Genomic DNA, 16,879 nt, shown 5'->3' on the forward strand with positions numbered 1-16,879 from the left:
AAAGCACATAACATTTTTTAATGAACGTGACGCTACCCTCCTTCAGCTGCTGCACAATTCTGCTCCACAGTCAGCGATTTGAATGTGTTTGAATTTGACAACTACTCCAAGTCCAGACTGTTTGCAAAGTTTCTTGAAGTATCTTCTGTCTTTTCTCCTATGGATGCTTTCAATATTAAATATATATATTTATATATACATACACATATATATATATATATATATATTTACTATATTCTGTGCATAGTGCAATCAGTGAGATTCCACTGTACTTTGGCACAGATTAAGTTTCTGGGAGTTATTTTCCTCTGAAAACCTGCTTAATCCATCCAAATCGCTTTCAACACTGAAAGTGCATTTTCTCACTTTTTAAAATATGAGTTACACATCAGGATTTTTACAGAGTATAAACTACTTTCCAAGTTACAAGTTATTGAGAAATACAGATAACTTTAAGCAAGGTGCATTTTACTGTTTTTGGTGGGAATATAACTCCTTAGTGTTTATGAAATAGTATTGCCAACAAAATATTATGTACAAATATGTTAAAATGATAATATAAATGAACTAGGTGTCAATCACTCTGCTAGGAAATAAAACTTAATCCTCAGCACTGTTGATGAATTCCTCTCTTCCCCACCTAAACAAGGTTTATTTTGCCATTCATTTTCTTGCTAGACATATCTTATTCATCAATTATCCTTTAGATTTTAGCAGAAGAGTTCATAATCTGAGTATATGATAAAGATGTATCATTCTAAATTTGCTACTATAATATTATAATTTATTTTGAATATGCTGCACAGAAGAATACAAATTACCTGATGCTGGGGATCTTGGTAATTGAAGACACATGCTGATTTTTACATTAGGGGCATTCATTAGCTTTATTTGCTTAAGAAGCAATAATGTACCTGTTAGGGGAAGCACACTGATTGAAACCACCCACCCTGGCCAGGCACCATAGTAACTATTTACATGAGTTGTTTTACAACAGAAGCTCCTGCTAAGGAACAGGGAGCTAATAAGCCACCACCAACCGGAAGAGTTCGGGAAAGGTCTAAAGGAGACACCACATGTCCGACCACCTCCCAGAATCCTTCTCTCTGGCACCCATCTTGGCTGAACAAGGCGTGCACCACCAGGAAGGACTCTGAGTCAGAATGATTGGCTAAAGACAACCCGGAAACTAATCCCATCACCATAAAACCAAGACTGTGAGCCACATGGCAGAGCTGTTCCCCTTAACCTACTGCTCTCCACCCGGGTGCCGTTTCCCAATCAAATCTCTTGCTTTGTCAGCACACATGTCTCCTCAGACAATTCATTTATAGTGTTAAACAAGAGCCCAGTTTGGGGCCCTGGAAGGGGTCCCCCTTCCTGCAACATACCTGTCTATGTTCAGTATAACTTTGTCATTATAACATATTTCCATGTTCTTAAAATGTTTTAAAAAATTTCTTGGTATGAGAGACTGTTAACAGAGATAAATCCCATTCTGGATTCAGAAAGCTCAGAGGTAAACCATAGTTATAGAACTTTCTGTTATATCATGTGGAAGTTACTTACTATATAACTTCTGTGTTGTAATTGTAAGAAGTAAATAAGATGGAGAAAGGAAAACATGTGGCCAAGTGACTTGAACTCTTACTATGAGTTCAAGAAATGTTGAATTGTCCTTATTTTTGTGATTGACATTATCTCTTTGAAACATCATTGGGGGGAAAATGGTGAAATGGCATATAACCAAATGTACTTACTGTCCTCATATTTTCCTCAAATCTACACTGTGAAATATGCTACTAGTATATTTCAGTTTTTTATGAGGTTGAATTCTATGAATACATGAGCCTCCTGAAAGAACAACCTGATTTTCTAGTAGAGTGGTTGATCTTTTCAGGGGGGTCTGCAAATTCAAACTATTTTCATAATAATGCTAAGATGTCATTTGCATTTTTCTCTTTCATTCAAATGTAGAGTGTAGCTCTTGACAGTTTACATGACATGTGGTGTTATGATGATATCACAACAGTTCAGTGCAGAAGCAGATATAGGAATTCTACATTTTTTATTCAGTCAGATATTTTTAAAAATGCAGTGTTCAACAGTGAGCCTTTTGAATTTTTAAATAACACTTTACAAATAATATGGTATTTATGGCTATATGTAATGGGCTTACTATAATTATTTTTAATAAATTATTAAATATATATTTGGATTTTGCTTTAATTTCTAATATGGTAATTAAAGTGTATAGAAATAACCTACATAAACAAAAGCTCTTTGGGTTGTCAATAATTGTGAAGAGTGTAAAAGATTTCTGAGTCCCAAAAATCTGACCATTAGTTTCAATTACAATTCTTTCCTCATTGATGTATTGCAGTTTATTACAAAAGTTCTTGATGTAAGTAAAAGCTTTACAACTGTAGTCATTGTAAAGTTTAGAAATATGTGCTGTTTTGTCTTTTTTCATCACTTGGTGAAAACAGACATAAGTACTTTGTCTTCTTCAGGTCGATAGTTAATCTAACAAGGTATAGTAGCTCAAAAAAGTGATCTATAATTTGTTTTTTCCTTGTGAGCTTTTTCTCTGCTTTGTTTTTCTTTCTATACAGAAAAGACATACACAAGAAGAGAAGTATTTCCCAGAGGATTTTTTGATCAATACTGTACTTTTAAATATATGAGATGGACTGAGGAAAAAAAAAATGGATGTAATTTACATCCTTGTATCAATACTTTGAGGACTGCTACACAAGAATAACAGTGCATTATGATAATATAGTTACATTATGTGTTATATATAACACTATATTCCATAAATTATATCAAAATAATGGTTATTTGTGATTATTGGATGAATATTTAAGTCAATAATAAAAAATATTTTGTGGTGTTTGCCTTCCTCTGGAGTAAATTGCCATTACTTTGATATTTAATTTATGGTCAATAGCAAATTATAAATCCTACAATATAGTGATTTGGTAACCAATCAAAGGTCATTTTTTTTTTCATTTATTTTTATTAGTTGGAGGCTAATTACTTTACAATATTGTAGTGGTTTTTGCCATACATTGACATGGATCAGCCATGGATTTACATGTGTTTCCCATCCTGACCCCCCCTCCCACTTCCTTCCCCATCCCATCCCTCTGGGTCTTCCCAGTGCACCAGCCCTGAGCACTTGTCTCATGCATCCAACGTGGGCTGGCGATCTGTTTCACACTTGAAAATATACATGCATCAGTGCTATTCTCTCAGATCATCCCACCCTCGCCTTCTCCCACAGAGTCCAAAAGTCTGTTCTATAGTAAATTTTGTGTTAAAGAATGTCCTTCATTGATTGATATTATATTATTCTCTTCCCTTTCAACTAATTCTAAAGTTATTTTTTAATAAAGAAGAATATAGGCAAAAATAGATGGTCTGCATTGTATTTCTCACCTTGAATAACCCAACAGGGATGGATTTTCAGTTTATGAATGTTCCCATTTTTGACACTCAGTTTGGAGCTAAAATCCTTTTCACACACATAGCAACACCAAACCATCACACCTCAGTGAGATATTTATGTTTTGTTCAATTGAAATAAGAGTGACTTCCTCTTTCAATCTTCTAGATTTTTGGAGAGTGATCGTGTTAAACTTATTAGGCACTATTAATTCAGGAAGTGGACACTATCTGAACATTATATATTATTGGTCAGAATGATATTATCCAAAGCTAGTCTTAAGTCAGAATTCAGTTCCCTGAACTTTCAAAGATAAGCTGAAAAAGTTGAATGCAAACCTGCATGATTGATTTCACATTCAATTATTAACATAGCAAAGGTTATATCATAATAGAACATTTGTTTGCTAAGTAGTTAATATTAGGATAAATTACATATATATATATATATATATATGATTATGTGTATGTACACGTGTTTGTGTATATACATATATTTGTTGTTGTTCATTCACTAAGTTGTGTCTGACTCTGAGACCTGATGGACTGTAGTATACCAGGTTTCTCTGTCCTCCACTATATTTATAGCATCAAATTTTATTTTCACTGGGCTTTCCTAATAGTTCAGTTGGTAAAGAATCCACCTGCAATGCAGGAGACCCCAGTTCAATTCCTGGGTTGGGAAGATTCCCTGGAGAAGGGAATGGCTACCAACTCCAGTATTTTGGTCTGGAGAAGTCCATGGACTGTATGGTTCATGGAGTTGCAAAGAGTCAGACACAACAGAGTGACTTTCACTGATTTTCACCACCAGACATGTCCACAGCTGAGCATCATTGCTGCTTTGGCCTAGCTGCTCATTCTTACTGGAGCTGTTAGTAATTGCCCTCTGCTCTTCCCCAGTAGCATGTGGGGCACCTTCCAACCTGGGAGCTCATCTTCCGGCATCATATCTTTTTGCCTTTATATGGTGTTCATAGGGTTCTCCAGGTAAGAATCCTGGAGTGGATTGCCATTCCTTTTCCTGTGAACCACATTTTGTCAGAAGTTTTGACTATGACCCACCCATCTTGGGTTGCCCTGTATGGCGTGGCTCGTAGCTTCTTTGAGTTACACAAGCTCCTTCTCCATGACAAGGTTGTGATCTATACGAATACATGTATATGTGGATGTGTATATGCACATATATCTGCAAATGGTTATCTTGTCAGATTCCTTTTTTATCTGAAAACAGTTTTATGAGATTAAATGCTAAAACATAACATTTGTTTTTAACAGAGAAGATATGGAACTTGTAAATGAAAATATTGACAGCTTCATCACTCTGGCACTGGCATCATGAACAGACAGTAGAAGGTGTGATCGCTCCCTCATCCAATAATATGATACTCTTAAGTCTCCTGAGCTACTCCCCTGCAGCATAGAACAGTCTGGACAATGAAATGTGACAAATCTGAGGTCGAAGGAGTTAAGAGATGACCTGATGTCTATTATTCTTTTTTTCCCCACTTTGGTGACAGTATAGGTCACAAAGGTAGTCAGATAATAATGTAACACATAAACTTTTTTGCAAGATTTCACTGTAATTTTCTATTTGTACCTTGTGCTGGTTGGTGTTAATTACCCAACTAATATAGTAATTTATTTGAATAATTTCTATAACATATATATGTATGAAGAGATTCATAAATATTTACAAAGATAATTTTAAAATGAAAAAAAAAATATATATATATATACACATTTTCTTTCAGATCACTAGATGTCACATCAAGCCAGTATTTTCCAAAGTAATTTCAGTTCCATATTGATCCTATAGATATTAAGCAAAATGATCTTATTTATAATAAATTTAGAAAATGCTATATTATATAACAAACCATCTGACAGCTCTCCTTGGAGTTTGAAATTAGTATATCTAAAAGTTCAACTTAATCCTGCAATGAATAAAATGGTTTAAATTCCTTTAACTCAGTGCTTATAAAAACCCTTATTATCATTACACCATAAAACATATATCAAACTGTTGTCTACTAAATAAATATTAGGAAATGCTTTATTAGGTTATAAGACCATAAAAATACTGTAAAAGAGACCTAGTCATACTGAATCTTTTAATGTATACTTTGAGATCATCTATGCAGTAAAATTAGTTGACAATGAGTTAATCTTTCATTTCACAAGATTTAAAATTTCATTAGAGCAGATACTAGATCTTATCTTTACAAGTGCTTTCAAAGTGCTCTACATTTAGTTGTCTCTTTAAAATATTTGTAAATAAATGAGTGATATATTTTCTCCCTTTTAAAATGTTTTTCTATACTCCCACAAAAAAAGAAAGTTTGTCTTTAAGTCATGACATTATTGAGGAACTGTCATTTTGAAATCTCTTTCACTTATTATTTATCTTAAAATGCTTGGAATTCTTCAATGTTCTTTCTGAGAAAATTTTTTCATGGTAATAGTGAAAATATGAGCATACAAACAGAAAGCACTGCTAGAGTGAAAATAATAATGGATCTCAGAAATATGTAGTTTTTGTTAGTTATTATTCTTTTAAAAATACAAGTAGAAATTTACTTTGGATATTTATTTTGTTATTTTTATTAATATTATGAAATAATTGTACACATGTTTGTGGTTTAATGATTCCTCAACTTGTTCTATTATGCCTGGCCACCATTACTATTATTACTTGCAATCATTTTCAGTTGTAATGCCTTACTGATAACTGTGGCATTATAAATATAATTTACAGATTTTTGGAATCTGAGTCAAATATATTATTTTCTCAAATATATTAATTTAAAATTGTTTACTTAAAAAAACAGAAAAGTACTCTGATGATAACTGTGCATATTAAAAAGGATTTAAAAAATTTTCTAAAACATTTCTTGTATATGCTTTAAAATTATCTGAAAAATGCACTCAAGCACATATTCTGGGTCAAACAACATCATAAAGAGTAAGCACATCACTCATCGATGGAGAGTACTTATTGAAAGCATATAGTTTCAAAGAAGAACGAAAGAAAAACTTAAATAGATAAAAATATTTTCATATAATGAATCTCAGGATGATTTTAATTAATCTGGAGATCTCATATTTTTAAAGGTCACCTGAATAATATTGCACTATTATTACATACTAATGATTATTATAAAGTACTAATGTTAATTACATCAATTGAAGTTATAAAAAAGAGTTGTTTTAGATATTTTAAAGAGATTTACAGATCATAAATTTGCAAGGAGAGTGCCAAACTATATTTCAAGCATTGTTTTAAAAATATCTGGCTCAGAGAGGTAAAGTGACACATTCAAATTTTTCCAGCAATTAGTGATCAAGCTAGAACTGTGGTATGTGATCTCTGAATATTTAGGTTTTATTCCTTCCCTTTATAATGATTAAATAAAATCCATTTTTATAATACCCAGAGAAATATTTGTTTGATCTCAAGAAATAAGAGAGTCTAAAGAAACATTTAACACATATGCTAATTATGTCATAATAATATCTGTTTCAGTAATGATTGAATTCGTATGTCCAAATGTTAAATTTCCAAGTGGAATAAAATGAGAAGGTAAAATTACTCCAATAGCTCTTTAGTAAACTGGAGTTTAGGGCCTTTACAAAAGATTTGAGGAGAAAGAAATACCAAAGGAGAAAAAAAAAGTGTTATGCTCATCTTTGAGAATAAAATTGAGACGGCTAAATTTCAGAATTTATTAACCCTCTGAGCATGGTTCTCCAGGTGGCTGTGACTACAATTCATCTAAGAGTCTACAATAGGAAACAAAGAAGTTTTTCTACAATGGTTTGTGGAGGCAATTACTTTGATCATTGCCTACCAAGAGTGTAACAATGACTTATCCACACTCTTCTCCTAAGAATTTAACTAAAGCACTTGGGATATTTGAATTCTGGGCAAACACTTCCACTTGGCTTTTGTGGCTAACTAAGAAAGACTAGCACAATCGAGTGCAGACTAATTTTAAAAGTTGGTAAAACAACCTTGTTGAGAACTAACAACTATCCTTACTTTTGAGATGACAAATTTGTGAGATAAAGAGACCCTAGGTTACATACTGGTACAGACTGGATTTGAATCCAGTTACTTCAAGTTGAAGCTGAAACTCCAATACTTTGGCCACCTAATGCGAAGAGATGACTCACTTGAAAAGGCCCTGATGCTGGGAAAGATTGAAGGCAGGAGGAGAAGGGGACGACAGAGGATGAGATGGTTGGATGGCATCACTGACTAAATGGACATGGGTTTGGGTGGACTCTGGGAGTTGGTGATGGACAGGGAAGCCCGGCATGCTGTGGTTCATGGGGTCACGAAGAGTTGGACATGACCGAGCTACTGAATTGAACTGAATTTCAAGTTTATAACCCATTTTTTTTTCCTTTTTTTTTTTAAGATTATTTTTGATGCAGATTGCTCCAGGTCTTTATTGAGTTTTTTTGTTTGTTTGTTTTTTACAATATTGCTTCTTTTTGTTTTGCCTTGGGTTTCTGGCCACAGGGTTTGTGGGATCACATCCTCCTACCCAGGAACTGAAGCTGCAACCCCTGCATTGGAAGGTGAATTCTTATCTACTAGACCGTCAGGGAAGTCGCAATAATCTGTTTTCCTTATTTATTATATTCCATTCATAAGGTAATAGTTTTATAATTTTTCCTTTTCTAATCTAAATCAGGTCTTAATATATAAATTATGTTTAACTAAGTTTGCTTTCATTTATTTGACTAATTTTAATTCTAGACTCTTAAAAAGCATTTCCATATATTGTAACATAACCTCCTAATTATATATCAATAATAAATCAAGCTGAGGAAGATCTATAAATATTTTTAATGGTAGCCTTTTACAGAATAATACTGGTTTACACTCAAATAGAATTTTAATCAAAATAGAAATGAATAAGGCAATTATTAGAACTGATAGTCAACAATATATCAAGTAAGCAAAATAATCACAATAATATATAAAATAATGGAATTTAGTACCTTCTTCTCTCCATAATATGTTAGCTACTGCAGCATGTTTGAAAGAAAAAGGAGAAAAAGAAAAATGAGTAAGGTGAGATTCAATTACATAGTAATAAAAATAACTATCAAAGAGGTCACAATCTCTAAGATAGAATATGCATTTAAGAATTGTGAGGGTGAATTCAACAATCTACTCTAATAAAACATTAAAATGCTGGGAGCATGACAATGTTCTGCTCATGTCTTGATAGCCAATTCTTTAGAATAGAGATTATGTTAATAAACAAAAAAAATTATACATCACTGAAAACATTGGGATATTTAAACTAATTTTGTTAAAATATATCTTTGAAATATGCATGGTAGTTAAAACTATTCATTTATTTGAGGTAATAATTAAAAGTTAATAATCAAAGCAGTTATAATGTTAAAATCCCTAATAATCATAAGTAATACTTCAACATAGTATGCAATGAATGACAAAATGAAAAACACAACACAGAAAACTAACCAAACTGATCACATGGACCACAACCTTGTCTAATGCAATGAAACTATGAGCCATGGTATGTAGGGCCACCTAAGACAGACGGGTCATGGTGGAGTGTTCTGACCAAACGTGGTCCGCTGGAGAAGGGAAAGGCAAATCACTTCAGTATTCTTGCCTTGAGAACCCCATGAACAGTATGAAAAGGCAAAAAGATAGGACACTGAAAGATGAACTCCCCAGGTCTGTAGGTGCCCAATATGCTACTGGAGATCAGTGGAGAAATAACTCCAGAAAGAATGAAGGGATGGAGCCAAAGTAAAAACAGCACCCAGCTGTGGATGTGACTGATGATGGAAGTAAAGTCTGATGCTATAAAAAGCAATATTGAATAGGAACCTGGAATATTAGGTTCCTAACTCATGTTAGGTCCATGAGTCAAGCAAATTATAAATGATCAAACAGGAGATGGCCAAGAGTGAACATCGACATTTTAGGAATCAGTGAACTAAAAGGACTGGAATGGATGACTCTAACTCAGATGACAATTTTATCTACTGCTGTGGGTAAGAATCCCTTAGAAGAAATGGAGTAGCCATCATAATCAACAAAAGAGTCCGAAATGCAGTACTTGGATGCAATCTCAAAAACTACAGAATGATCTCTGTTCATTTCCAAAGCAAACCATTCAATATCACAGAAATCCAAGTCTATGCCCTGACCAGTAATGCTGAAGAGGCGGAAGTTAACCGGTTCTCTGAAGACCTACAAATTTCAAGAACTAACACCCAAAAAAGATATCCTTTTCATTATAGGAGACTGAAATGCAAAAGTAGGATGTCTAGAGATACCTGGAGTAACCGGCAAATTTGGTCTTGGAATACAAAACGAACCAGGTCAAAGGCTAACAGAATTTTGCCAAGAGAACGCACTGGTCATAGCAAACACCCTCATCCAACAACACAGGAAACAACTCTACACGTGGACATCACCAGATGTTCAATACTGAAATCAGATTGTTTATATTCTTTGTAGCCAAAGATGGAGAAACTCTATACAGTTAGCAAAAATAAGACCAGGGACTGACTGTGGCTCAGATCATAAACTCCTTATTGCCAAATTCAGACTTAAATTGAAAGTAGGGAAAACCACTAGGCCATTCAGGTATGACCTAAATCAAATCGCCTATGATTATACAGTGGAAGTGACAAATAGATCCAAGAGATTACATCTGATAGAGAGAATGGCTAAAGAATTATGGAAGGAGGTTTGTGACACTGTACAGGAAGCAGTGATCAAGACCATCTCCAAGAAAAAGAAATGCGAAGAGGCTAAATGGTTGTCTGAGGAAGACTTACAAACAGCTGAGGAAAGAAGACAACTGAAAGGCAAAGGAGAAAAGGAAAGATATACCCATTTGAATGCAGAGAAGAATAGCAAGGAGAGATAAGAAAGCCTTCCTCAGTGATCAGTGCAAAGAAATAGAGGAAAACAATAGAATGGGAAAGACTAGAGATCTCTTCAATAAATTTAGAGATACCAAGGGAACATTTCATGCAAAGATGGGCACAATAAAGAACAGAATTGGGATGTGCCTACCAGAAGCAGGAGACATTAAGAAGAGGTGGTAAGAATACACAGAAGAACTATACAAAAAGATCTTCATAACCCAGATAACCACAATTGTGTGATCACTCATGTAGAGCCAGACATCCTGGAATGCAAAGTCAAGTGTTCCTTAGGAAGCATCACTATGAACAAAGCTAGTGGAGGTGATGGAATTCCAGTTGAACTATTTCAAATCCTAACAGATGATGAGGTGAAAATGCTGTATTCAATATGCCAGCAAATTTGGAAAATTCAGCAGTGGCCACAGGACTAGAAAGGGTCAGTTTTCATTCCAATCCCAAAGAAAGGCAACACCAAAGAATGTTCAAAATATCGCACAATTGCACTCACATGCTAACAAAGTAATGCTCAAAATTGTCCAAGCCAGGTTTCAACAGTACGCGAACCATGAATTTCCAGATGTATAAGTCAGATTTGGGTAAGGCAGAGGGACCAGAGATTAAACTTCTAACATTTGTTGGATCATCAAAAAAGCATGAGAGTTGCAGAAAAATATCTATTTCTGCTTTATTGACTATTCCAAAGACTTGCATGCTGTGGATCACAACAAAATGTGAAAAATTCTTCAAGAGATGGGAATACCACACCACCTGATCTGCCTCCTGAGAAATATGTCAGCAGGTAAAGAAGCAACAGTTAGAACTGGACATGGAACAGCAGACTGGTTCCAAATAGGGAAAGAAGTACATCAAGGCTGTATATTGTCACCATGTTTATTTATCTTGTATGCAGAGTGCATCATGTGAAATGTCAGGCTGGATGAAGCACAACCTGGAATCAAGATTTCTGGGAGAAATAGCAATAACTTCAGATATGCAGAAGACACCACCCTTATGGCAGAAAGAGAAGAAGAACTGAAGAGCCTCTTGATGAAATTGAAAGAAGAGATTGAAAAAGTTGGCATAAAACTGAACATTCAGAAAACTAAATCATGGCATCTTGTCCCATCACATCATGGCAAATAGATGGTGAAACAATGGAAATTGTGAGAGACTTTATTTTGGGGGGCACAATAAATGTTCCTTTATTTTTCTCCAAAATCATTGCAGATGGTGACTGCAGTCGTGAAATTAAAAGATGCTTGCTCCTTAGAAGAAAAGCTCTGACCAACCTAGACAGCATATTAAAAAGCAGAGACATTACTTTGCTAATGAACGTCCGTCTAGTCAAAGCTATGATTTTTCCAGTAGTCATGTATGGATGTGATTGTTGGACCTTAATGAAAGCTGAGCACCAAAGAATTGATGCTTTTGAACTGTGGTGTTGGAGAAGACTCTTGAGAGTCCCTTGAACAGCAAGAAGATCCAACCAATCCATCCCAAAGGAAATCAGTCCTGAATATTCATTGAAAGAACTGATGCTGAAACTCCAATACTTTGGCCACCTGATGAGAAGAACTGACTCATTGGAAAAGATGTTGATGCTGGGAAAGATTGAAGGCAGGAGGAGAAGGGGACGACAGAGGGTGAGATGGTTGGTTGGCATCCCCGACTCTATGGACATGTGTTTGTGCAAGCTGCAAGATTTAGAGATGGACGAGGAAATCTGTCATTCTTCAGCCCATGAGGTAGCAAAGAGTCGGACAGGACTGAGTGACTGAACTGAACTGAAAATGCAATAAACCTAAATATATCTTGCTAATTTCAATGCATAATAAGCAATTCTTATAAAAGTATTCCTGTACAATAGGTCTATTAACTATTGTATAGGAACTAACTCAATAAATGGAAAGTTAAAATATTAAGGCAGATATGAAAGAAAATACCAACTAAAAATATTCTCAGCAAAATGCCTGCCTCCCTTACTAATTCAAATTTATCCAATTGTATATAATTTCTTCTTTTGAAATACACTTGATTTAGAATTATAAAAGTTTTGGGCATACACATACACTTTCAAAGCAAAACAAATTAGTGAAAAGGAAATGAGACTAAAGGCAAAGCTCATACACATCTGATTACTCCCTGCACATTGTAATGATATTAAACATAATCGCTTTTGGAAAACTAAACCCTGACCGTCAGTGTCACAGAGCCAAGACTGGAGTCCAGTGCTCCTTGCTGGAGGCTGGAGGACCAAGTCATGTATGTTTTAGCACCTATTATATTTTTTAAAATTAATGTTCATACAGTAAGCTTTTTTTTTTTTTTTTTGAGATTCTCTCTAGTAAACAAAGGTAAGTAGACTTCTGTTTCCTCATATCTTCATCCAAGGGGTCTGAAGTGTGCATATCATGTGCCAGGCACTGTGGTACTACATTATATAGGATAGGATAGACCAAGCTTCTGTGCTAATAGAGTTTATATGGTAGTTGTTCAGTCGCTAAGGTGAGGGCAAAGAAAAAGAAAAAACAAAATTCAAATTATATAATTTCACAATTAAAATTTTAATGTGTTATGAAAGAAAGGAACATAGTACCCTGAATGCTTTTAATGAGTGGTATATGTATGATCAGTGAATCTAGGGGAAATATTTCCCCCTAATCATGATGCTGAAGGGGAAGTTTAAAATATGAAAAACAGTGCACAGAGGGAGGGTGGGAGGAATTTGACTTTCAGACATAGGAAAAGCATGCATAAGCCCCAGTGTTATGTTAAAACACTGCTATGTTAAATGTCTAAAGGCAGACATTTTTAATATAGGCAATAACATGTGAGAAACTACAAAAAATACATGATTTATAATATTAACATCAGATAAAGTAAAATTCAAAGCACTGTGTAATGAGTTTAAAATTATATAAATTTAAAGCACAGTATTAAAATATGAGATAAACTATTAGGATTAGATACAACATTCATAAATCTACAATCATATTCTGCTTTGACTCAGTCACCTTCAGTATTTGATAAATGAAGAGGAAAAACACAAAGTTACAATGGCACAATAATTATTGCTGAATTACTGTTTTTATAATGAATGTTCTGTGATAAAACCAGGAAGTGTTTTCAAGTTTTCTTGAGAGATATTCAAGAGCAGTCACAAAGTAACTCGAAAATAGAAAGACTTGCTATATTCTGGAGGTAGATACCAATAACCATAAATAGCTTAGGCATCTTCAGAAAACAATAAAGCAAATATAAAAATGTGTAACAAATATTTAAAACTATTAATATAAAATTATTTAACAAACTAAATATTTTAAAAATCAAATTTAATTATAACTCATATTAAACAACAAAAATGCAAAAATAAAATTCAACATGTGGACCCAAAGAGTTCTGGCCAAAAGATAATGCATATAAATAATTAATGCATTGCTGAACAAAACAGATGAAAGAGAAAGAGAGAGAGAAAAAAAAAATCCAAGAAAGAGAAGGCAGAAAAGAGGGAAGAAAGAAGAAATGATTGTCGTTATGTTAATTTTAAATTAGTGTAGATTTTTTTCTGGTAGCAAATCCAATAAGCTCTATTGAATTTATTTACAAGTTTTTATAGTTTTATATTTAATAGACATATTTTATAAATTCCAAGGAACTATAAATATCCAAACTGAACACAAAAAATAAATCTGAATAAAAATAGTCTTGGTGCTAATAAAACCATTTTCAAAAATAATTTCTTCTCAAGATTACCTTAGGGTATGACGTTTCTATAAAGTGTATTTACTAACTCCCAAGAATTATATAATTCCTGTTATATTCAACATTGCTAGAATGTAGGTCAAGATGGAAACATGTCTATTCATTTTGTAAAGTCAGAAGAGATGCCAATTAATTGATAATAGCAGCAAAGTAAAACAAATTACAAGACACGTTCACTAATGACAGAAATTACAAATAAAATGCAAGTGAAATTCACAAGAATATTAAAATTATGATCATAGACAGGAATCCTCTTGGAATGAAAGAAGGGTTTGGTAGAAATTTGATTAAGAAATCAATTCACTTGATATATTAGAATATAAAATGAGAATGATAAATACAGCTTAAATCTGAAAACAGAATCTCACAAAATGCATCACATATTATTAAGTGCAATATACTCTTACTGACCTAGGAACCTATGAATAGAGGCACATTCTAATGTTAGAATTAACATTACTATTAACCCCCACATGTTAATAGAAATGTGCGTTAAATTTTTAACATTTAACAAAAGAAGGATAATAAATTAATAATCAAATAAGGGATTGTAATTGGTAATAAAAATTAATTTTGATGAACTGAACAATTTATTAAATCCAGAAACCAATATAAATTTATAAGTACTGTAAAATTGTAAATAAAATGATCAAAATTTGAAGATAAAATGTCACAAAGATTAACTTAAAATTACACATAAAAATAACAAGAGAGTTCAGTTAGGTGACAAGACACAAGATAAATACTCCAAGTGAGAATTAGAAGATACAATAAAATATTTTATTTATAATAACCCCAATGTGTAATATATCAATAATTTACTAAAATAAAAATGTATAGCAAATCAACTGTAACATTCATTAAAATTATACTAGATAGGACCCTACAGTATTCTTAGATCAAGAAGATAAATAATAGAAAAACATTCTGAAATTACTTAATTTAAAAATTTCATTTATCATTATTGTCTGTTTAGCACATGTTCTATTGATTGTACAAAGTTAGAATGCTCGTTACATTTAAAAAATTCTTTGAATTCAATCATACAGATAAAATAACCCTGTCTATTTTCCTTATGCAACTTTTCATTATTTTTATGATTTTTATATAAATGCACATGAATGGAGGTGTTTCTGATACAATATATAAAATGTAGCAAATAAGAATATATCATAACCTGTCTAGTGTAGTCTAAATCAGAGTACACTATTCCATCAGATAGATTTCTACTTTTTAAAAATACAGCTGCTGATTGTTCGTGAACTTAAACCTGATACCTACAGCAAAGACTAGTATAACTGATCGGGACTCAAATATTGTTTGTTGATCAGTCATGTAAATGTATGCACATACACATACATTTATACATATATGTGTGTGTGTGTGTGCGCGCATGTGTGTGCATGCATGTACACTGAGATGACCCACTTTTCATCTACTTGTTTCCATTAGCATACTGTCCTATAAGAGGTCTGAGAATGTTTAGAGCCATTGACATGTGTTACCAAAGCTGACTTCTGAAAGGTTGCTATGACTACCAGTTGTCCATGAAAGTTCATCCCGCCATACTCAGGGTGAATCATTGCTGCACATGTGTGTATGTGTACACACATATATGCAAGCTTACCAAATGTGAATAAATATTATCTCACATATATACTAGGTTTGCTTATAAATTATATTGACTATGTTAGCAAATATATAAATAAAACTTTCTTCTATTTATGTCCTTATCCATTATTTCTATTGGAATGTCATTTCATAATTTTTACACTTTTGACAGCTGCTTATATATTGGAATGCTTTTATTTTGTCACATCAGTTTATCCTTCATACAATATAAACAGCTATCTATAATAAACACAGGTTTGACAATGCCACTCATTTGCTTAAAAACATAATGCATGTACTTGTATGTGTGTGTGTGTGTTTGTGTAAGCTCAAAATCCTTAGCATAGCACACATGGGCTTCCACAATATGCCTGTGTCATCCTAAAGTCACATTACAAACATCAAGTCATTTTGAATCTCTTCATTGTTATACATGTTATACCTGCAGGAATACCCTCAATAAAATTCTTCACCTAATTTACTCTTGGTTGGCCTTCAAGTTCCAGCTTAGTTTTTTATCTATAGGTAGCCTTCCTGGAACCAAGAGTTGGGTTAAATGACACTATTTCTCTATATTTGGAATCCTGTGAAACATCTGTGGCATTCCATAATTTATCATACATAATCTCTCTCAAAATCCTTTCTTTATAATTAGACAATGAAAACTTCAGAGTTATAGACCTCCATTATTCAATGCTTATTCATGACTTAACTGAAATGTAAAATTCTTTTTGAAGATAATGTATATCTTATAATGAAGATGTGGTTCAATGGAACAGATGCCTAGACACTAGGAACTTTTATTAATGCCATTTTAGTAAATTGCCTTATTATGTAAATTAGGGACTTTCAGTTATGTTCAAATGATGGATGTCATGTTGTATGTGCCATTTCTATGATAAAATGCATGTGGAGGGTGAATATTACATAAACAACAGCAATATTGTCGTCTAGAATGGAGCAGCATGCTATAGTTCTGAAAAACTATTTTCCTTGGCTACTCATGTGTAAATTGCTTGGTCTTTCAACTAAGTAAGGTTTTGCTTAATCTTCTCTTTTGAAAGTATAAGGTTTGCACTAGTGCAAAACACTTTTTGATAAGCTACATTTATGTGAAGGTAAT

The 16,879-nt window shown here is 33.3% G+C and overlaps 1 protein-coding gene across 4 annotated transcripts in view; it reads right to left on the reverse strand.

Annotated features, from left to right (window-relative positions):
• FSTL5 (follistatin like 5) overlaps positions 1-16,879 on the reverse strand; it is an 864,807-nt gene that overhangs the window by 119,799 nt on the left and 728,129 nt on the right. For 2 of the 4 annotated variants that reach the window (XM_043902328.1, XM_043902327.1), the window contains exon 11: positions 8,464-8,490. The exons of the other annotated variants lie outside the window; for them this stretch is intronic. In XM_043902328.1, coding sequence (XP_043758263.1) covers positions 8,464-8,490 — 27 coding nt within the window. The remainder of the gene's footprint in view (positions 1-8,463; positions 8,491-16,879) is intronic. 4 annotated transcript variants of the gene reach the window in all.

Source organism: Cervus elaphus, chromosome 5, assembly GCF_910594005.1.
Source record: "Cervus elaphus chromosome 5, mCerEla1.1, whole genome shotgun sequence".
NCBI classification, from domain to species: Eukaryota; Metazoa; Chordata; class Mammalia; order Artiodactyla; family Cervidae; genus Cervus; species Cervus elaphus.